We start from the raw sequence: 24,624 nt of genomic DNA, 5'->3' as shown, positions 1-24,624 counted from the left end.
AAGTGATAGTGGAATGGATCGAGACCCCTTAGAATTAGGCCCCAGCCCACACAATGCAGAACAAACTTTTACTGCTTCTATTAAATGCATTTTTATAATTGATTCCCTCAGTGGCACAAAAGCAGGGCAATGAAAAGGCTGTCATTTGTTTTTCTTTGTGTTGTACACTGATGAGGTCATTCCCTTGAGGATTCCAGCGTTGACCTGAGAGTCAAACCTCAAGGACACTGACTGGAGAGACAGGATCACACACACAAAACGTTAAAGATACAAAAGTAGCCACAGTTAGTGATATAAATTTGCTGCTCTTTTTTATTTTTTCACTAATTTTTTTTCAATCTGCTTTTTATGAAAATCCACTGCACATTTTTCATCTGCTTCAAGCATTTCCCAAAATATAAAATTAAAGAAATAGTTGAAACTGAACACAATCTTGCTACTCAAGCTGTGTATGAACATTTATATATACATGTAATATTTATATATAAATGTTCATACACAGCTTGAGTAGCAGGATTGTTTTTCTTAGATAGAATTTCTTCAATTTTATATTTTTGGAGTAAGAATAAGAAGCACTTCTTCCGGTAATTAGTGTCTTTCATTCCAACATATGAAAATATTTCTGGAATCTGCATCTGAAATAGCATGTATTTAAACAGTTTTGAATCTCATAGAGGACATGGATGCATTAGACTTTAGATACAGATGTATAAAAAGGTCTCATGTTTTGTTTTTAACATAAAACGTTGAAAACTGATATCTGAAATAATTTTAAAAATCAAAAAAGTTTTGAATTGTGAAATTAAAACCCCCAGTAGGTGACAGCAATTCACCCATCATTGAGTCATAGATCATCAATTCAGTCATGGAGATTCAACCCATTCATTAAAATGGCTGATTCATTCAGAAACAAAGCCTTTGGGTGTGTAGCGCTTTTTTCCCTTTCCTATATAGATAGATAATGGTGCGCTCTGAGTTCGTATGAATAAACTTTGGTTTATCAAATATTGTGAGCTAAGTGTTCTTATTTACTCACTTCAACTTGTTCTATGTAACTGTGTTTGTTACTTAGTTCCTTGGGTCCCTTAATCTTTAAAATAAATTCAAATAATAATGAATAAGAATTTAACTTCTGTAAATAAATCAATTGTTTTAACAATCAAAGAAATATCAATGTATATTTATATTTTCTTTTTAACTCAAATAATAATAAACGGAAAACACTCAAGTAGATTGTAAATAACAATTTACTGGATAAAAGGTAAAATGATCACGTTTCAGGATTTTTTCCAAATGTAAAATAAAATTATTTAAATAAGCAATATGAATTTCACAAATTCACACAAATGAATAAAACAATAAAATCAAGTACACATTTCACATTCACTCTTTTTGTAAATGGATATTTGTTCCCCTCTGTTGTTATACTTCAAATTTGAGTCATCAAACTCTTACTCAAACTTAATAAACTCTTCAAACAAATACTAAGCCGGCACTATGAGCTCACACTTAACCTCAATCAATATGAAAGTTCGTTATTTTCACGTTGCAGGCCTGTTTGATGCTGGGGTACGTTGTGGTCAACAAATAAACAAACGACCGCTTCACTCAACACTGAGCAACAAACAAAAAAATAAAAATACCTTGAACCATCCAATCAGAAGAGCGTGTTTCACCTCACGAGGTTAGATGTCCGTCAACTCCACTATCGCGGCGATTTCCTTAAGGCCAAAGGAATTCCGAGCACTCACGTTAGCTCACAAGTCATCTGTAATCATCCTCATCTGAAACTGCCACGAATCCTCATGCTGACGACTCGCCAACTAAACACACAATCCATCCGAGCAAGATAGACACTGTTCAGTCTCTATAATTAGTCCATTCGCTGCATTAGTAAATGGAGGCTGGAATTAACACAACCAGAAATATTTTGAGGATAAATAATTCTTACCCGTCTCTGTAGTATCAGTTTCTGTTCTCATTCCGACAACACCTTAACTACATCAACTATTGTAACACATTATAGCATTAGTTACACTATATATTTTGTGAAACAATATAACACCAGATGATCGCACGCTCTTCTCCCTCGTGCTTTCCCAATTCTTCCTCGTTCAACTTTGCCCTCAATTATTCCCGCCCCCTTCACCTTAATCTAGAGCATAGATTGGACACCCAACGTGGACAAGTGAATATGATTGGATAAACAGAAGAAATATAAAAATACAAAAATAAAAATAATATCAACTTAATTAACATAGAACTTATCCAAAACCATATACATTTATGAAATGCACATATGTATATATATATAAAAAAAACACTTCGTAAATTATTACACTGGGTTACACCCTCCCCTTTCCAATTGTCTGAATGGCCTCATCAGACATTTAAATCAAAATTTTACAGTCTATACTTGGTTGTTCATTTAGTTATTTTAACTCTGACCTAGTCTTATAATGACCCCTCTATGGACAATTTCAATTGGGTGGTCACTACTTCTTCCTGGTTCGTCATAAGTGAGTCTTATAACAGGCTTCACAGGTCTCTTACTATGGGCTCTCTGACTAGGAGGCATAACCGCTTTTGGTTTTTTACACTTCCTTTCAGAAACAGTCACAGTGTCTGATTCAACTTCTGAGTCTGACTCAGATTCAGCAACATTATCATTTTCAGTCCACTCTTCCTCAGCCTGATCACTTTCCTCATGACCAGTATCATCAGCTTCTTGCTCATTTCCATCGCTATCAGGAGATCTGTCCCTGGTCCTCTTATTTTTCAGCAACTTGTGCACATATTTCTGGTAAGGCACATTAACCCTTTCACATTCTGACTCTGAGGATTCTGTCATCTCAAATAAGTGATTTTGGGTTTCTTTTTGCACTTTTTTGTGTGTTTGGTTTGAATTTGAATGTTTTCTTGTCTTTTCAGGTAATGCATAACCTGGACTCTCCAGCATTCTCACAGACTGTCCAATCGGTAAGAGGTGATCTCGATGTATAGTTTTGACACCTCCACCACGTTCAGGTTTCACCTTATACACTGGTAAGTTAGGCATTTTGTCAACTACCAGATATGGCAAAGAACTCCATCGACTCTGAAGCTTGTGTTTTCCTCTCAGTCCCAGATTCTTCAACAACACTCTATCACCAACATCCAAGACCTGGAATTTAATGCTGCTGTCATAGGCTCTTTTGTTTCGTTGATGCACTTTGTTTGAAGCTTCTGAGGCTGGTTGATAAGCTTCTTTTAAATCTTTTTTCAGCTTGGCGACATACTGAAAATGTTGTCTTTCCTCTGTTCCTTCAGCAGATGTTTGGAAACAAAGATCAACAGGGAGTCTTGCTTCCCTTCCAAACATTAAATAGTAGGGAGAGTACCCTGTAGCATCACATTTCGTGCTATTATAGGCATGAACCAGATACCCCACATGCTGACTCCACTGACGTTTTTTCTCATGTCCCAAGGTTCCCAACATCGAGAGCAAGGTACGATTAAACCTCTCAGGCTGAGCATCACCTTGAGGGTGGTACGGAGTGGTACGTGATTTTCGAATCCCCAACAGAAGCAAGAGCTCTTTGATTAAATTACTCTCAAAGTCTCGCCCTTGGTCGGAATGGATCCTCCCAGGTAAGCCATAATGCACAAAATACTTGTCCACTAAGATCTTGGCTACAGTGCGAGCTGTCTGATTCCTTGAGGGAAACGCCTGGGTGTACCGTGTAAAATGATCTGTGACTACCAAGATGTTACTTATTCCTTTTGAGTCGGGCTCAAGTGAGAGGAAATCAATGCAGACCAGATCCATCGGTCCATTGCTGGTAATTTGGTGCAAAGGAGCTGCTTTACTACATGGTGTCTTGCGAGTAATACACTCCCCACAATTCTTTATGTATTGTTCCACCTCGCAGGCCATTTTGGGCCAGTAGAATCTACTCCTGATGAGATCTGTGGTTCTTTCTACACCCAGATGACCCATGTCATCATGCAACAACCTGCACACATCCTCCCTGAATTCAGTAGGTAGGACAAGTTGGGAAACTTCTTCTCCAGAGGGTGTTTGACTGCATCGGAAAAGCAAACCTTCTTTAATTAGAAGCCTATTCTTCTCACGTTTCATAAGCCACAACTCAGAATTCACCTTTACCTCAGTAGGCCACGTCCCTTGCTTTAAAGCTTCAATTACTTTCCTCAGGACAACATCATTCTTTTGGGCTCTTGTCAAATCAGCTATGGATTTCTGGTCCAAGAAGTCACATTCCAGTTGAACAGGGAAAGCATACACATCAGGAATACACTCAGGTGAGGCTGCTAGTTGCTCTACATACCTAGGTGATTTGCTGAGCTTTAAGTCAACATGAACTTCCTGGCATATGGCCCTTACATCGGTCTCAGAGATGCTTTGCCAACCCTCTCTTATTTCCTCATCTGCCATATTACGGGACAGTAAATCTGCATCAGTATTGTTCTTGCCTGGTCTGTACAACACATCAAAGTCGTAGGTGGATAGAGCAGCCAGCCAACGATGTCCAGTGGCACTGAGTTTAGCTGTCGTAAGAACGTACGTAAGTGGATTATTATCCGTACGTACTGTGAATCTAGCTCCATATAGGTAATCGTGGAATTTATCCACAACCGCCCATTTCAAAGCAAGAAATTCCAACTGGTGTATAGGATATTTCTGCTCTGAATTACTCAGTTTTCTACTAGCAAATGCCACAGGCTGCAGACCAGATGAATGCTCCTGATATAATACAGCACCTAGCCCTTTTAGACTGGCATCTACATGCAAAATGTAGGGTTTGCAGGGGTCTGCAAAAGCTAGGACTGGAGCATTAGTAAGACACTGAATTATCTGCTCAAAGGCATCAGAGCATGACTGGTTCCATCTGTCTCCGAAAGGCTCCGACTCTTTCAAGTAAGCCTTAGATCGATCTTTTTCCCACTTTTTACCTCGCTGGGTAGGGGCATAACCTTTCGTAAGCTCAGTAAGAGGTCGGACAATCGCAGCGTAGTTGGCTATGAACCTACGGTAATATCCGCAGAAGCCAAGAAAAGATCTCAAGGACTTAAGGTCTGTTGGTTGCGGCCATGTGCTGACTGCCTTGACCTTATCAGGGTCTGTTGCAACGCCTTCGGCAGAGACTATATGTCCAACATATTTGACCTTGGTCTGGCAGAATTGGCATTTGTCCAATGACACTTTTAGTCCCACTTGTGCTAGTCTGTCCAAGACCTTCAGAAGTCTTTCTTCATGCTCTTCCAATGACTTCCCAAAGACAATCAGGTCATCCAGGTATACAAGGACTTGAATCAGATTCATATCCCCCACAGCTTTTTCCATCAAGCGTTGGAAAGTCGCGGGTGCCCCAGTAATGCCCTGTGGCATACGCTCGAATTGATAGAATCCTAAGGGGCATATAAAAGCAGTTTTTTCCTTATCCTCTTCAGACATAGATATTTGGTAATAACCACTTCTGAGGTCAAGGACGGAAAACCATCTACTCCCTGATAAACAGTCTAGTGCATCGTCAATGCGAGGAGTAGTATACTGGTCAGGCACTGTACGAGCATTAAGTGTGCGATAGTCGATGCACATTCTTACACTTCCATTTTTCTTTCGGGCGATAACAATAGGGGAGGCGTAGGGACTTCGTGACTCCTTGATGATGCCAGATTTCATAAGCTCTTGAATGTGTTTCCGAACATCATCAATATCCGCAGGAGCCAAACGCCTAGAGCGCTCACGAAAAGGCCTAGAATCGGATAGCCGAATATGGTGTTCCACTCCTTTCGCCAAACCCACGTCCCACTCGTGTAGTGAAAACACAGAAGCTCTTTCCGACAATGCCTGCCTTAACCTCTGCTTCCATGTCTCAGGAATTGGGGAATCTCCAAAGTTAATGAGGTTTGTATCAAACTCTCCTGTCTTTGGGGTGGATATTACTGGTTCTGCAGAATACAAGTGACCAACCACTGTTCCTACTGGAATCACTGTGTCCTTCAGGGATTCATTGTGCATCAGTACTGGAAAATGGTGAACATCCATTTCAGAATGTGGCACTACCATGGGCTGCAGTAACACTCCAACTGGCAGAGTGGCATCTGGAGAAGCCTCTACCAACAGAACCTCTTCTCCTAATGGTTCATTTAACTCTACATTACAGATTGCCACACAATCCCCTCCAGGGGACAAGGACAAAGGGCCAGGACCAAGCCACCTTACACTGCCCACTCCTTCGTCTTCACCAGAGATCCTAGCAGGGTCACATGACAATTCTTCGGAAACTGAATCCACATTTATGCCCAATGTCTGTGCAATGTCCACTCCAGCACTTTCTCTACACAAACGAGCCAAACGCTTGAAAAGGTTAGCGTTGGTACCCAAAATAACTGGTGTTTGATCTGGACTACATGGTCCCGGGCAGATTAAGGCCAAGACTGAAAGGGTTTCATGAGTTCCTGTGATTTTGGCAGGGAACTCAACATCTACCATCACATAACCCAAGTAAGGGTAGCTGGACTCACTTAAACCCCAAATTGCCAAACCTGTGACTGGGTGAATTGGAACATCAGACAGATGCTGCTTGTACCACGCTTCGAAGATGATGGTTACTTGTGAACCACTGTCTAATAAGGAATCACATTCATGTCCGTTCACCTTTAGCTGAACAACAGACATTGGACCAACCAAGCCTTCTGGAAGGTGCCTTTGCTTTTGTATGTCTACAGCACTCCTTTTTACTGAACAGTTGGTTGTACTGGATGTTGGCTCAGATGAAAGCAAGTCTCTACTTTTGGCTTTTTTCAGTGACTGGATTAATCTTCGAACAACTTTTGCTTGGTTTTCAGCATTTCTGCATTTTGCGGCGAAGTGTCCACTTTCTCCACAGCGGTAGCAGTAATATTCCTCCGAATCACTGTACGTTGTTGGCTTATATGTACCAGGGAAATTTCTAGAAGTCTCCACAGGCAAGGAGGCCACAGAGGCAATAGGCTTTTTACTTTGAACTTTCTGCTGCAATCTTTTGACCTGTTTTTTCAGCGCAGTCACTTCAGGGTCTGGACAACTTTCAAAGGTTGTAGTTTTCATACTTGAACCAGCAGATGTCTCTTCTTTCACAGTTCCATGCTGGGTGGCTGCCATAGAAGCAAACATGGCTTTCAGTTCCTTTAACTCAGTTTTTAAAGTCTGGATTTCTGTCTGCTTATTGTCTACCTCTGCTTTAGCCTGGATCTTATGCACAGTGGAGTTTAGCTTAGCCCTTGATGCCTCATATTCTTCCTCACTGCGAATCTCACTCAACAACTCCAAAAAGGATGGAGGATTTTCCTTCCTTTCCCTCAGTTTAAGATTAACTAACATAAGATCAGCAGCCACTGCTCCACGAAGTAACTGTTCCACTCTTACACGGTTTGCAGCTGCAACCGACAGACCACCTCGCTGTATGACTTTGGTCAATGCTTGTTCTAATCTTTTTAAAAAATCGGACAGTTTTTCCCTTGGCTGTTGCTGCATCAACCGAAAAGCAATATACAGCTCTTCCCCTGATTCAGCAGAACCAAAGGCACTTTCAATGGCCTCTAAACATTGTTCTGGCTTGAGATCAGCAGTAGTTACACGAGCAGCTTTTATTATTGACAAGGCTGGCCCTCGTAAACTCTCCATAATCCGACGTCTTTTTTCTTTGTCTGAGCAATCGCTTTCCTCAACCATAAGACGAGCTTGTTCTAGCCAATGTTCTAAAGGCTCTTCTCCGGCAGGAGTTGGCACAGTCCCAGAAAAAACACGGAGGCGGCGATAACTGCTGCTATCACTAACTGGTTTTTCTATTTTAGACAGTAGATCCCCCACGGCACGAATAATGGACTCAGCCGAGCCATCATGTGCACCCAACAATTCCTGAATGTTGCCATCATCCACAGCGGTAGATGAATGCTCTGCCCTAGAGGGAGCACTTGGGGATACTGGACTTTGTGTCACCATGACAATCGGCCAGGCTACAAGTCCGCCTGTGGGTAGTATGTCAGGAGGGACTTTAGAAAAGTCTACAACTTCTTTGCATTCACATAAAACAGTCAAACTATCCAGTTTACTGTTGTACATGCGTCCTCTCACACGCACTCGTCCCAGACATTTAACAGATTGGAGGGTGTCTTCTATTTGAGAAATTTCTACATCTTCAGGGACAATGACCATCAGCGCATGTGCCTCATTAAGCATTTCTCCTCGACACCATCCTTTAAGCTCATCCACCAGACCAGGATATATAGAGTAAGCAGTCATGGCCACACTGTGCTAATAAGATGAAGGCGGAGACTTTTGTTTCTTGTTTTTTTTTTTTTTTTTACAACACACAACTGTAATGGAACACGCAAGGATCCCAGCGGTGCCTCCAATTTATGTAGCGCTTTTTTCCCTTTCCTATATAGATAGATAATGGTGCGCTCTGAGTTCGTATGAATAAACTTTGGTTTATCAAATATTGTGAGCTAAGTGTTCTTATTTACTCACTTCAACTTGTTCTATGTAACTGTGTTTGTTACTTAGTTCCTTGGGTCCCTTAATCTTTAAAATAAATTCAAATAATAATGAATAAGAATTTAACTTCTGTAAATAAATCAATTGTTTTAACAATCAAAGAAATATCAATGTATATTTATATTTTCTTTTTAACTCAAATAATAATAAACGGAAAACACTCAAGTAGATTGTAAATAACAATTTACTGGATAAAAGGTAAAATGATCACGTTTCAGGATTTTTTCCAAATGTAAAATAAAATTATTTAAATAAGCAATATGAATTTCACAAATTCACACAAATGAATAAAACAATAAAATCAAGTACACATTTCACATTCACTCTTTTTGTAAATGGATATTTGTTCCCCTCTGTTGTTATACTTCAAATTTGAGTCATCAAACTCTTACTCAAACTTAATAAACTCTTCAAACAAATACTAAGCTATGGAATAAAATTACTTTCAAAAATAATCGTACGTAATTCAAAACATTTGTGTGTAATTTTAATATACTCATGCGTAATTTAAAACTATTGTACGTAATTCTGTTTTTTGTCAGAGTTAGATTCCAAAATCTACGGCCACGACAGTTTACAGATACGCGATTTTGTGTGTTTTTTAGAGTACAACTCTAAAATGTACGACTGTGACAGTTTACAGACACGGCGCTTTTTTTCACAATAGCTCTGTTACACACACGACATGCGAAATTACGACCACGAAATGCAGTGTGCGAAACGGCTGTCAAAAATACGTCATCAAGGTCACAGGCATTACTATCCGAGGGAAGATGAATCGATTCAACGAAGAGTCATACTCTTAATCGCTATTGATTCATAGAAAGTGATAAATTAAACACATAATCCTATAAAACCAATTTAAATGTATCCAATGTAAAAACAGCGTTAATGATGTAAATAATATTATTTTAAATTACTTTCGAAAGTACCTTCAAAACGGCTTACTGACGTAATCACCACCACACTTTTAGGTCTTAGTTTATCAATAATCAAAAACAGATTACAATTGTTTTTGATGGTTAGTCGCAATTGATGTTCTTAAGTTAAAGTCATTTAAAGTCAGCTGTATTTGTTAACATTAGTGAACTAAGAAGAACAAACAACGTACAGCTGTATTTTTATAAACTAACAAAGTTTAATAAATACTGTATCAAATGCATTATTCATAGTTAATGTTAGTTAATACATCAGTCAACAAATTTAACTTTATTGTAAAGTGTTACACTAGAAAACTAGGTTTTGCCTGATTAAGAAAAATTAGTAAAAAAAAAAAAAAAAAAAAAAAAAAAAAACACTAATAAATTTAAAAATTAGTCAGAAGAGTTTAGTAACATTGTTTTAAGTGACATTAACCAATTAAGCAAACAGACACAGGTTTATCCACTAAAACATTTATTTAGCTTTCAGTTTCAGTCACCAATTCAAGTAAAAAGATAGATAGATAGATAGATAGATAGATAGATAGATAGATCACTCATTCATTAATTCATTCTGTAGTAGCAGTCCATAGAACAGAATCCAGCAAACTCTTTGTCTGAATAGAAAGCTGTGAAGATGCCCTTCTTTCCAAGACCACAGTATCTACAGCATCACACATCTGCTGAGCTCCAGCTCCACTCTGTGTGTCCTCCTCACATCTGGACTGACAGACTTCCAGTCAACCATACCTACACAAGAGAAAAACAAATGTTGAGAGATTCAAACAAGAAGTAACCAATAAGTAGAATAAAATATCCAATAAAAAATAGAAGCGCAAGTGTCTGAGAGTGCAAGTCTGCAGCCAGACCCTTCTCCATTATATTATAATACAACTGTACTACTGACTATTCACTGAGTAACAAAAGCACATATGCTTCCTGTGCATGGTTTCTAAAAGAATGGAATCAGGAATAAGTCGACTGGCACTCATCTGTACCACAGGTTATACTAGTATTTACATTTATTCATTTAGTAGATGCTTTTGTTCAAATCGACTTACAAATGAGGACAGAGTTGAAGCAATCAAAAAACAAAAAGAGCAATGACATATAAGAGCTATAACAAGTCTCTGTCACCACACTGAGCCCTCCTCCTGTGATTGCCATTTTACAGTCAGTATCCATCAGGTGTATGGTAGGAAAGGTGTAGACGGGTCCCCCTTTCATAAAATAAATAAAAAGAATAATAACAACAATAACAATAATAATAAAGAGAAAAAAATAAAACACTTTTCAGATTCATCAGATTCTGTTGCATCCTCTTTGGCTCAGACAGTGGAGCTACATACACTGCAGAACTGCAGAAACAATCAGAAGCTAATGTATAAGGTTCACAATATACGATGCATTTCATGTTCTTGTATACACTGATAAATCTTACATTGTTTTCTAAAACTATTGCTTTAAATTTTTAACAGATGGGCTAAAAAGGTACAGAAGAATATTACCTGAAAAGATTTGAAGCAAGATATTTTACAGTTGATGAGTTTTTTTCTTTAATATACTCACTCCAGTAGGTGTCCTGAAGTATGTGTATTTTTTGAGTACATCCTCCTCAGACATTCCTTCCGTGCTTTCTCAGCGTCTCCAGGAGAATGTTCCTGTCGTGTGTTCTTTGACAGCCATGTGTCTGGATGTGTTTCACTTTGTAGCACATTCACATGATTCTCAGCAGACACTGAATCCTCCCCAACACAAGCTTCCTTCATCAGAACAACAGAAACAGATCATGCTTAGACCGTGACAGATATGAAAAACATCTAAATACTTACCGAACAAGGTGCTTTAGATATAAAAAATAATAAAAACATTGAACTGCATAAACATTAAGATGATGGTCAGGCAGTGAAGAAGTGGAGTACATACAAAAAGGATTTAAATATCTGTAGTACAGTATCTTCCTTAATTAACCTGCACTAAGTGAAAGTGTAAAATTGATTAACAGTGCAAAAATAAATGATGCATATGGCAGTGTGCTCACCTATTCTACAATAACCTGCAAGTGGAGCTCGTTCTGCTTTACATTTCAGTTGTAGGGATGTGTCAGATGTGCTTAAAACACAAACTTGACTGATTGTCATTTTCCAGCAAATAAAGATTACAACATCTTGTTACTACAATATTGTGTGTGATTATGTTGATAGAGATAAATCAATGGTTTAAAAACAATTTAACTTACACAGTCATTTCTTTCTGTATGTATGTGCTAATTTGCATAAATACCACAACAGATCTAAACATTGGGTATAGCCAGGCGAAAATGTCTTGTTCGATCTTGTTGATAACAGTAAAATACTTAATATTAAGGTCTGAATGGAACCAGTTTAGGCTACCCATGAGCATTAATACAGAGAGGCAGGAAGAAGTACTTTAGAAACCAGCCTTTATTAGTTTGGTCCGTGGGACTGTTTCTGGAAATTTACTTTTTATTTTGCCTACCTTTTGTCTTCTGCATTCTCCTTACTATTGTCTCATGTTCTTGCCTCAGACTCGTCCCCCAGAAACAGCCCCAAATATAATCTCTTAAAAATTAATAAAGGAACCAGCCTAAGTAGGAACCAAAGTACTTCTTCCTGCCTCTCTGTATTGATGCTCATGGGTAGCCTAAATGGGTTCCACTCAGATCTTAATATTAAGGTATTTTACTGTTATTTGTCAACAAAATTTAACAAGACATTTTCACCTGGCTAGACCCAATGTTTAGATCTGTTGTGGTATTTATGCAAATTAGCACATATTTAATTAGACTATGCACCATTTGTCCATGTTAACAAACGATTACTATCTCTGTAATACTGATACTCTCTGTTATTAGTTATAACTAACGTTAACCCTTAGGTCGTCAAGTTCGGTCCTGGAGGGCCCGTGTCCTTCAGAGTTTAGCTCCGACCTCATGACCGCCTGGAACAAGTTTGATGACCCCTGCTTAAACATTTCAGATTAAAAAATAATAATAATAATAATTAACTTACCTGAGACGAGGTGTGAGCGCTTGGCTGCTGATCCGCCATTTCGGCGTCAGTGGTTTAAAACTTTGGTGGGGCGCATGCGCACTTCGTTGAATCGATTCATCTTCCCTCGGATAGTAATGCCTGTGACCTTGATGACGTATTTTTGACAGCCGTTTCGCACACTGCATTTCGTGGTCGTAATTTCGCATGTCGTGTGTGTAACAGAGCTATTGTGAAAAAAAGCGCCGTGTCTGTAAACTGTCACAGTCGTACATTTTAGAGTTGTACTCTAAAAAACACACAAAATCGCGTATCTGTAAACTGTCGTGGCCGTAGATTTTGGAATCTAACTCTGACAAAAAACAGAATTACGTACAATAGTTTTAAATTACGCATGAGTATATTAAAATTACACACAAATGTTTTGAATTACGTACGATTATTTTTGAAAGTGATTTTATTCCATACTAAGCCGGCACTATGAGCTCACACTTAACCTCAATCAATATGAAAGTTCGTTATTTTCACGTTGCAGGCCTGTTTGATGCTGGGGTACGTTGTGGTCAACAAATAAACAAACGACCGCTTCACTCAACACTGAGCAACAAACAAAAAAATAAAAATACCTTGAACCATCCAATCAGAAGAGCGTGTTTCACCTCACGAGGTTAGATGTCCGTCAACTCCACTATCGCGGCGATTTCCTTAAGGCCAAAGGAATTCCGAGCACTCACGTTAGCTCACAAGTCATCTGTAATCATCCTCATCTGAAACTGCCACGAATCCTCATGCTGACGACTCGCCAACTAAACACACAATCCATCCGAGCAAGATAGACACTGTTCAGTCTCTATAATTAGTCCATTCGCTGCATTAGTAAATGGAGGCTGGAATTAACACAACCAGAAATATTTTGAGGATAAATAATTCTTACCCGTCTCTGTAGTATCAGTTTCTGTTCTCATTCCGACAACACCTTAACTACATCAACTATTGTAACACATTATAGCATTAGTTACACTATATATTTTGTGAAACAATATAACACCAGATGATCGCACGCTCTTCTCCCTCGTGCTTTCCCGATTCTTCCTCGTTCAACTTTGCCCTCAATTATTCCCGCCCCCTTCACCTTAATCTAGAGCATAGATTGGACACCCAACGTGGACAAGTGAATATGATTGGATAAACAGAAGAAATATAAAAATACAAAAATAAAAATAATATCAACTTAATTAACATAGAACTTATCCAAAACCATATACATTTATGAAATGCACATATGTATATATATATAAAAAAAACACTTCGTAAATTATTACACTGGGTTACAGGTGCGTTCATCTTGAAGCATGGCTACAGACAGCTTGATTCATTCAATAAGTGAACACCGTCCATTACTAAGAGACGCAACACAGTGAGGTGTACTCTTTGTGTGGTATAGATTAAGTTAACTAGGCCTACATGAAATTATATAAATATGAAAAACATACAGAAGGATTTTTGCCGTCTACAATTTAGAATTCCTGGAATTTTGAGTTTTAATAGACTAATAAATCAATGTGCATGCACTCTGTGTAACAAACGGACACTGGGACAGAAGGTAAGAGTGTGTTAGTTTATTAGAGATGTTAAGGGAGAGAACTTTTGTAGCTGGTTTTGGCAGGGCAAACCAACTTGGAGGATGGAACGCTGGAGACACTCGGGAGAGACACAGGGATCTAGGAGATGAATCAATGACAGGTAAGTAGCAAGGTTGGTATTGAGTCTGTACGATTACAGCAAAACAAGATTAGCAACAGCAATTTCATTCAAGAGCCACATGTGGCTGGTGAGCAACGTGTTGAGTACAAAGGATATCTGCTTAAGTTATATTGTTTGTGTCAAGCTGGCTTTTAATTTTGCTCTGAACTTTTTACATGCCACACAAAAAAATAAATAAATGAAAAATAATTAATTAAATGATGTTTTTGCTATCTCTGTTTCTTTTCCTCACATGTTTGTTTAGTAGAGTATCATTGTGGCATTCATGGGAAGACATTGGTACAAACCTAGCTTCTTTTGGATTATTTTGTGCAACATTGTGTTTTAGTTTGAACAGACTTGAGCACTCTCTAAAAGGCTATTGAAGAGACTCTCAGCAGCTATTATCTGCCATTTAGATCTGCTGGCCACTTAATGTTATAATCTATTATGAAGTATGATGTGGGCATTGCAGCAGTGGATATATAGTGCAGAGTAGAATAAGTGTTTAGAAGGGGGCAAGGTAGCAAATATTATTGTCACAGAAGAAAAATAATCTTTCGGGCCCGTGTGCGGAGTCAGGGTGCATTGCCTGCCACATCAGCATCATTCAGGGCCTTTTCCTGACGGTGGCGTTTTCCTGCTAATCAGAGATGAAGGATTCTTCTGCTCAAAAACGCTGTGCTTCAGCATGCTTTCTACAGGAAGGGGTTTTAAAGAGTATTGTCTTAGGATGAAAAGTGGCCACAAAGGGACTGCTGAATATTGTCAATTTCGACTATAGGGTAACAGTTTGTGTTGCATAGTCTGTGTTGTTTTTGAATCAGTTGTTTAGAGTCCAAACAGATGATTAAAAAAAAACAATAATCCTTAAAGTAATCCACACGACTCATAGTATGTCAATTAATACCTTGTGAACAGGTTTTTTAAATTAACACCCTCCAACCCACCAAATGCAAGTGAAAATCAGCTGTGTGGGAACTCGTGAGACATCATGACATTATCGAGTAATGCAAAAACAAAACAAAACACACCTACAGAGTGCATGCATAAGAGTGCGTTCTTTCACTGCATGATTCGGTTTATCAATATGCATTAAGAATGATCAAATAATTCAAGATAAGGGGACAGGAAATGTATATATTTATATAATTTCATATAGGTAAGCGGGGGGGGGGGGGGTTCGTTGTTGTTGTTGTTGTTTTACAAATATGATATTGATTTCATACAACTGTTCAATAAACTATGAGTTAATATAAAGAGACTAATGTTTTAGACACCATATTGGCTGTTTTTGCTCTATTTGCTCTATTGTTTCGCATCCCTGAGCATCATGACACTGTTTTGTTCCTTAATGAATCAAATTTTAAATGATTCGGTAAAATCATAATGATTCACTTATTAACAGTGACTTGCTGTCACCTACTGGCGGTTTTACTTGTTTTGATTTTACATTAAAATTATATTCTCATTTTAAAATAATTTCAGATATCAGTATTCAACATTTCACGTTTAAAATATCAAAAAATTATTTATGCATGTGTAACTTCAGGTTAAAGCAATCCCTGTCCCTCTACAGTGACGTGTAAAAACATCTTAATACCACTTCACATGCAACTTCTGCAAAGATAAATTTTGTTTACACTGATTTCATTTGTTTAGTAACAGCCTAAATGTATTTTTATAACTGACTGATTAAATGTAAGAATTTTACTAAAAAGATGCACCCTTAAAAAAACAAATCTGTATAAACTTATTGGAAAAGATTAATTTCTATTACTGCTGTGAACTGACCACAGAATATGAAACGTATAAAAACTTTAAGACTCAGCTGTCCAAGGCAGTCCTTGAGATATCAGCACAATAAGACACTCATCAAATTATTATCTAATTATCGTTATCAGTAAAATTCCAGAATATATTGAGATATTATTTTTGTCAATGTCGCACACCCCTAGTATCCTACTGACGCAAAATGATTTACAACAGTCACTTTTTCATGTCCCCGGTAGACAGCCTCAAGCTGTTGGTTTGTTTATGTATTGTTTTTTATTTTGGCTAATGTAAGTTATGAATGGAGGGTAACTTAAAAATATAGTAGCCAAAGTGGCCGCTGAGTAAAAAAGTTATTTTCAATCACTGCTTGTGAAGTGAAGAACTGCAGGTTTGTAAAAACAAATGTGTTTTTTATTTGTTTATAGCATCACTTTAAAAGAGTAAATAGCTGGTGATGTGGATTTACATATTGTAGAGTTAACAAAAGTAATCATGTGCATTTTAATGTTTGAAGTGGATGTCATAACAATTGTAAGTGAACTGGGAAAATTTAAAAATGAAATTTGTTACTTATAAATTCGTACCTTCACCTTCACTGGAAATACAAGCAGAAGACAAATAGCATAGCGCTGAACAGGCGCAGAGCTGCATAGTCTATTTTAATAACATACTATCCTACAGAAAGTTTTTAATTGGTGAAGTGATGTTTGATATATAGTAGATATTAATAAGCTTAAGTTATAGCTTTTAGACATAGTGGTAATATAGTGTGAATTGCTGCTTTAATGTATCTTTTATGCTTTAAAAGCTGTTTTTGAAAGCTTTTTATAAAAATGTGTAGATAATTAGATTTGATGTACACCTTTTTAACAGTTTTTTTTATACTTGACTCCTTTTATACTTAATTAGATTTAAGGCAGTAAATAAAATAAATCAGGAGTCATCATACCTTTTAATAAAACATTGCTCAATAAAAGCACAGTGATATAAAAAGACTTCATTGCAAGTCATGTTGCTAGTAAGAACGATCATCTCATAGTCCAGGTATTTAATATTTTTAGTGTTGTCTTATAAAGGGCCATGATATAGCCTGAAATCACCCAGGCATATACATGAACTCTAAAACTACATGGTAGAGGCTAAAGTAATTATTTCTATAATATGAACTTGTACAAAACCAGTGTGAGAATATTATGTTCGTGTCCAGTCTTGCAATCATTTGCTTAAGTACTTCTAGAGATTTTTAATCAGAGAAATTAATGTGAGAAACCAAAGCAAGAAATGCAAAAGAAAGCATCATGAAATGCTTTAATTTGAATAGTAATGGCCCGGTCTAGGCAGAAGGCCAGCAAATTAAGTGTTTTAAAAGGCATGACAATTGAATGGTGCCATTTCACTAAGTCTCATTTTTAAATAGCGTTTAGGCAGATTGAGGTCAGCTGTTTAAAACACCCAGTTGCATGAGACAGTCATGTAAAAACAAAACAAAAAAGAAGTGATCATGTTGTTGCATAAAAAAATAAGCAAGAAGGAAACATTTGAAATGACAGATTCATTGTGAAAAGGATACAAGGCTTGCAAGCACTATGCTGTCTGTGTGAGATGCTCCTGTCCTGAATGAAATATCATTTACTATCAGCATATTCTCCCTATTTCAAATTAAGCTGAAAAATAAAATATTTTGAAAAATGTTCAAAAGAAAACTGAATGGACCCCATTCACAAAAGCCACTAAAACATTTTCCGAAACTATCTTCTTTTGAGCTTCACAGAAGCAAAAAGTATTCAAATACGAAACAATAATGTAAAACAATTCTACATACAAAACTGTCTATTACATGCAAAACTATCTAATTTAATACATGTGTACATGCAATTATCAATTTGTTTATTGTTAATCCTTATTTACATGTTCTATTTTTATTATTTTATTATCTATGATTTTGTTCTGTCAGTGTCATTCTGTTGCATTGTTGAAGCTTCTGCCAATGAAAACAAATTCCTCATATATGTAAACATACCTGGCAATAAAGCTCACTCTGATTCTGATCTGACATTATGTAAATGATGGCATATCCCTGAAGGTCCCTGTAGTACTTTCCTGATGTAAAAGATTTCCCTAAAGCTACTTAATCTATTTAAGCTGCCTCCTAAAATACCCTATAGCTTAATTTTAAGGGAACATCTACTGAAAGAAGAGTCCCAAATGTATTTACATTTAGTCATTTTGCAGACACTTTTATCCTAAACGATTTACTATTGGGGGACTTACATAAAATAAGGCAAACAGACACAGGTAGTGTTTGTAATACAAAGTTTTAGGCATTGTTCAAATAAGTAAAAGCTAGAAAGAGTAGGAATAAATAGAGAGAAAGACATTTAAAAATTTTTCTGATGAGGTCAAGTAGCTTAGAAAGAGATGAGTTCCCTTTCAAGAGAACTTTGAACTGCATCCTCTAGGGGTCGCTATGTGGAACACCTCGTCGTGACCCATGTCTGAAGCATACATTGAAAAAAAGACCAACAAGTTGGCCGGCGACAGCCCCTGACATCACTACCAGTGCGACTATAAATAGGCGCTGGGAGAATACTTCATTCTCTTCTTCTTCTTTTGTTTGAAGCGTACAGCATCTAGGAGTGCATGTTTCTCACCAGAGGCTTTGCTCTGATACCTGCAGTTCACACAGTTCGCATACTGTGGTGTTTGTGTGTATATAGTGAAGAGCAAGTACAAGCGTCCAGCTCACGAGGGAGTTGGATGCGCTCTGCTGCGCTCATTGTGATGCATTCGAGAGACTCAGAGGGGATGTATTTCACTTTTTACGAGAGTTTGTAGCATCGTTTGCATGAGTGTGTTTGCCTCTCGCGGGTAAAGCGATGCATACACGGCAGCAGTTTTTGCTCGCGCTTGATTTCTGTGATAATCTAGCGAATGGGCAGAGTGTGTTTTGCTCCTGCAGGAGCTGAATGCATGCTGCGCGTTGTCACAGTGAAAACATGTAAAGGAAAAAAATTTTGTTTCTTTGCAGTGCTCAATCACAGTGTTTACTAAACACTCGTCTGCATTATGTCCAGCTGGTATGATAGCCCTGATTCCGGCTTCATGCTTCCGGTATCGGGCGGCCAGATCGTAGGTTTCTGCGGGAGCCTTCTTGATCATCAGGCCCGGCACGGCACTGCAAGGAATTTCCTGGATGTCCTGCCAGGTCACCCTGAGGGGCTTACTGGATGCTTGGATATCCCTTCTTGCTGACAAATTGAGCTTCTTGTATATGCTGTCTCAGGTGATGCTCCCCTCATCAGATGTTTGTAAATTTGAGCTTGCCTCTCCCGTGTTCGGCACCTCTGCGATGCTTAGGAAGCTTTAAGTACGCACGCTAAGCTCTGTGTACATTCTGCGCACTTTTTAAAATCCACGTTAAGTGGTAAGTGTGCATGCTAGCACTTTGCGCAATTTCTAAAATCCACATAAGTGGTAAGTGTGCATGCAAGACTCTGCACACCTTCTGAAATCCGGTACGGTAAGGGTTACGTGCTCAGCTTCATTCGCTTTCTTCGAGTTATACTTTTTTTCCTTGGGCTCCACTCAACCAGTGTGTTTTTATTAATACACTTCAAGCATCATTTCCCTCAACATGAAGGGCTATTGGGAGCCTGGTGCTTCCCCTTAAGCGCCTGAGTTCTCTCCCCTTGTGAGGAGTTGAATTCCTCACTCCATGGGCTGTTCTCGTGGCAGTTTAGCAGTGCTCCCCTTTACCAAAAAGGGTTTCCTACGAGCACGCTACTGAATTCTGAGTTCTCCTCTAACATGAGCACCTGGCATCCAGCAGTATCAGGTAAAATAGGCCCTTCCTTCGCCTCTGTGATGCACAGAGTTTTGGCTTGCAGAACTCTTATCCTTCTGATTCTTATGATCAGGCTGTAGGTCGAGCCCCCTTTCTTGTTGAGAGTTGGGGTTGTGCTCCCTCAGCTAGGTAGCCTACTTCTGGCTATTCCATCATGGAATATGCTGCAGGTTGAGCCCCCTCTCTCGTGAGAGTGAAGTCTTTGCACACTTTCTGAAATCCAGACTGTGGTAAGTTTGCACGTTAGGCTTCGAGTGGTTGTTTCCTGCCCTTTCTAGAGTTGGTAAAAGCCCTGTTCATCTTGGGCACCACTTCACCTATGTATACTCGGATACCTATCTAAACAGGGCATTGCTACTAGGGATCTGTTGAGACCTTAAGCAAGCTTATGCAAGAGCAAGTGGTAGCCCCTGTTAGAGTCCTTCACGGGTCCAAAAATTTGTGCCTGAACCCGAAAAAGACCCGTAATGTACTACACCGAACCGCCCCATTGTAACAGATATGCAGGTCATCGATTCATGGGTTGAATTCAGGCATATAAACACCACTCTTTCTAAACTAAATGCCTGGCCTGGTGCCAGCCTGGCTGGATTTAAATTATTTACGATACCCGTGCGAGCCTCAAAGGAGAAACGATACACATTCCACAACACACACACACATAAGCACACACACACAAACAAACCTTTCTTAATGTTCTTTACCTTTGTCATTTTATTAATAAGATGTATTTTTAATAGGTTTGTGTATTGCATAAAAATGGTAAATCCTGTGTAAATGGTTAAAGTTGTGGACTTGTAAATGGGAAATGTTTTTGGAATGAATGTTCTCAAATAGAATCTCAAATAGAAGAGTGTAACCCTACCCCTGACCAGCTCATAAAACGTTATGATCCCACTGGGAAACAGGACAGGAAAAAGCCATTTCACCGGTACCTTTTTCTCAATGTATCCTAAACTATTACTTTTTTTCAATGTATTCTAAATGTATTAAGTATTGCTTTTTGGTGCATTAGATGTTCACCATATAAATTCGAGTATCTGCAGTTTTATCATGTGTTAATCAAACTTTAAATGTGTGTAATTCTGCATTGGAATGAAACTTCATGTTTTGATCATTTATATATGTTATTTTTGGTATCTGTTTAATCGTCATGCTTTGACGGACTCACTTATATAAAGGAAATTCATGAAAAATGTATTAATCTGGAATTACGAACTTGCTAGAATATCACTGCTGAAATCTGATAAGCCATAATTTATTAGAGTAGGTGTTTCCACAGAGACAAAGGAACTTTTTCCCGCTTCAGATCGAGGACGTTCATTGGTTGTTCACGCGAACAGAGGCGTGAACCATTTCAAGCCATAAGAGCTGACCCAGGAAGTGCCTCACTCTCTTCAACCCTCTTAGCTCTCTTCGCTTCCACGATTCTCTGGCGCTCGTCCTTCTTCGCGGCCTCGGTCCGCCCTCCTATAGCCGTCCCTCTCAGCACGGCGGCTGAGAGGACAGCTATTCTCATGGCTCCTTCGGGAGCTTTCATTTCCGTTGTTTTTGTTTCTTTTCCTTAACAAGTTTATTCAACTATTCGCCTCTCCACACGAGGAAGACGAATCCTGAAACATTGCTTTGTTGGACCTTTCAAATACTGCGCGATTCCGCAACAGCCCCGGAAGACACGAGAGAACACGCCTATCCACAAAGAACCAAGGATGCAGCTCTCACGCGCGCCGGTCTGGCGTCACAAAGAGACACGTGCAAGTATCATTCTCTATGGAGATTTAAATGCTGCTTAAAGTTTTTCTATGATTTGATTCGTTGTTGTCTTTCAAGGGTTACTGTCTGTGAGTTTGCATAACTGAGCTTAGTCTGTGATCATGCTCTCTCTCTCTCTCTCTCACCTCTCTCTCGTCCTTTCTCTCTCATTCATTTTCTCTCTCTCTCTCTCTCACTCCCTTATTTGGATTCCGTTATGTCTTGTACAAAGTTTACTGTCTGTATTGTCGTACGCGTATTTACTCTGTGTGATTTGTAGTTTGATGTATTATTAGTTCAATTATTAAAAACCAATATATATTCATGATTGCCTCTGAACTGCTCACATTACGAGTCTATGCAATGTCTGATCTTTAGCTACACGCTTTTTAATTTTAGTAACTAAATTTATCATAATGATAGGATAATGTTTTCATGGCCAGAGAATATTTTTCCCTGAATTATAAGAAGTGATAACTTTATTGAAAATTGATAAGTTAATCTTACGGCCGTTTGCTGGACAAACCACTGTTTGATTTGCGGTAATTTACAGTAAGAGATATCACCATAATTGATATGAAGAATGGAATATTGACATATGAATGAGTAAATTACAGTGCCCTGTAATGAGTAATTGATATATGCAATTTAGCTATTTTTCATCTTCAATAATTTTTATGTAACTGTCATATGAGATATATATTAATCATATTCCTGATTAATTATTTAAATTCCCTATATATCATTTGAGTTAATAATTATGTACAACCCAGTGCGGCTACACCAGACTTGTCTATTAATTCAAAAGGTGGACCCAGAACTATGTAGATCCGAGAAATGCCTACCTGGACCCGACCCAGACCCGTCTATTATTTGAAAGCTGGACCCGAACCTGCCGGGAAGACACAGACCCGACTGGATCTGATTGTCACATATTCCACCTTAAATTGCTATTACTGTCAAAGAATCATATACAACTTTTTTCTTACCTAATTTAAGGACTCGTAGTCTCTCTTCCTTGTACCTGACTGCCTGTGATGCATTACAGTCCTTTGACAAGAAAGTTATCCATGTTATTCCTCTCGTTATTCCAAGTCCAAGCTTTATCCACTCATTATTTCAGCTTCAAAAGTCCACTTGATGTCACGATGTCGGATGACAAATGCAACTGTGCACATGTACATTCTGACTTGCGTTAATCGCATAATAACTTAAACTGTTTGCCCTTTTGAACTATGATAATGATTGTTCGTTCAGTGCCATGGCTGCTGACATTATTTATTTGCTATCATCTCTGTGCTCTCTGCTCAGCGTTGAGTCTGAATCTGACCACTAAAACTTTAAGATCAAATGGTTAATTTATAGTATTATAAAAATGCAGTGTTTGATCACAGCTGGGTGTTCTTCGAGTCCAATGACTCTGATCGCACGGGTATTACCCGAAGTAATACAGTCGGACCTGACCCGGCTGATCATTTAAAATCACCAGTAGTGAAGTAAGGGTCTGTCGCTGGCCAACTTGTTGGTGTTTTTTTTTTTATGTATGCTTCAGACACGGGTCACAACGAGGTGTTCCCCATAGCGACCCCTACAGGACGCAGTATCTTGTTCCCTGAACTATGTTTACATTCATAACCTCAGACGTTTTCAGCTTTCGCTTGAAAATTGTGGAATGCAGTGTAATCAGAGCAGTTAAAGAAACTTAGATGATTTGAGAAATATACAAAAAAATTTCAATTGAATGGGTATGATTTTGAAAGGCACACATCTTAATAATAGGTCTAACAGTTATTAATGCATATCAGGGCATATGTGATGTATGGTGGTGTGGCCAAACTCAATTTTCCCTTTAGTGAAGAGACATGAAAACACACTTAAAATTTGCACACAAAAAAGCACCTAAAGGTGTAGTAATGTCTTCCCTGAAAGAGACAAAGTCTGGATGGGAGCATATGTTGTTCTAGAACTTATACCTTTCAGCATTGATGGTACCTTTTCAGATGTGTAAGCTGCCCATGCCACACATACTCATACAACCCTACACCATCAGAGATGCAGGCTTCTGAACTGAGCACTGATAACAACCTGGGTTGTCAGAACAGTTTTCCACTTTGCCACAGTCAGTTTTAAATGAGCCTTGGCCCAGAGAAAATGCCTGTGCTTTTGGATCGTGTTTAGATATGGCTTCTTTTTAGACCTATAGAGTTTTAGCCGCCAACGGTGAATGGCACGGTGGATTGTGTTCACCGACAATGTTTTCTGGAAATATTTCTGAGCCCATGTCGTGATTTCCATTACAGTAGCATTGCTGTATGTGAATCAGTGCCGTCTAAGGGACCGAAGATCATGGGCATCCTGTATGGTTTTCCGGCCTTGACCCTTGTGCACAGAGATTGTTCCAGATTCTCTGAATCTTTGGATGATATTATGCATTGTAGATGATGATAACTTCAAACTCTTTGCAATTTTTCTCAGAGAAACTCCTTTCTGATATTGCTCCACTATTTTTCGCCACATCTTTGGGGGAATTGGTGATCCTCTGCCCATCTTGACTTCTGATAGACACTGCCACTCTGAGAGGCTCTTTTTATACCTAATCATGTTGCCAATTGACTGAATAAGTTGCAAATTTGTCCTCTAGCTTTTCTTTATATGTACATTTAACTTTTTTGGCCTCTTATTGCTACCTGACCCAACTTTTTTTGAATTTGTAGCTCTCATGAAATCCAAAATGAGCCAATATTTGGCATGACATTTCAAAATGTCTTCCTTTCAACATTTGATATGTTATCTATATTATATTGTGAATAAAATATAAGTGTATGAGATTTGTTAATTATTCCATTCCTTTTTTACTCACAATTTGTACAGTGTCCCAACTATTTTGGAATCGGGTTTGTAGAACATTTCCAAACAAAGTTACAAAGATGCATAAGGGTTAGGATGCTTCTTTAAAGTAGGAAGAGAGGCAGGTCACTTTGTTTTGAAATGAGGTTACTGACTTCTAACAGTGTGTTCATTTTGTCCACAGAGATT

The 24,624-nt window shown here is 38.4% G+C and overlaps 1 protein-coding gene across 6 annotated transcripts; it reads right to left on the bottom strand.

Annotated features, from left to right (window-relative positions):
* Positions 1-1,229: 1,229 nt before the first annotated feature.
* LOC128026690 (uncharacterized) lies at positions 1,230-13,800 on the bottom strand. 6 transcript variants are annotated; one of them, XR_008186494.1, is made up of 4 exons: positions 12,495-13,800; positions 11,032-11,225; positions 1,952-10,682; positions 1,230-1,823 (listed from the first exon to the last, which is right to left on the bottom strand). XR_008186494.1 is itself a non-coding variant. In XM_052613961.1 (4 exons), the coding sequence occupies exon 4, from the start codon at positions 8,285-8,287 to the stop codon at positions 2,438-2,440; it is 5,850 nt and encodes a 1,949-aa protein (XP_052469921.1). In that variant the 5' UTR covers positions 8,288-10,212; positions 10,524-10,682; positions 11,032-11,225; positions 12,495-13,800; the 3' UTR covers positions 1,230-2,437. The 6 variants fall into 6 exon arrangements, 5 of the variants coding, with proteins under 5 accessions (XP_052469921.1, XP_052469928.1, XP_052469931.1 ...); XM_052613961.1 differs by having other exon boundaries at positions 1,230-10,212; positions 10,524-10,682; XM_052613968.1 differs by having other exon boundaries at positions 1,230-10,212; positions 10,600-10,682.
* Positions 13,801-24,624: the final 10,824 nt, after the last annotated feature.

The sequence above is a fragment of the Carassius gibelio genome, chromosome A2 (assembly GCF_023724105.1).
Source record: "Carassius gibelio isolate Cgi1373 ecotype wild population from Czech Republic chromosome A2, carGib1.2-hapl.c, whole genome shotgun sequence".
Classification (NCBI taxonomy): domain Eukaryota; kingdom Metazoa; phylum Chordata; class Actinopteri; order Cypriniformes; family Cyprinidae; genus Carassius; species Carassius gibelio.
This window is presented reverse-complemented; position numbering and strand designations above follow the sequence as displayed.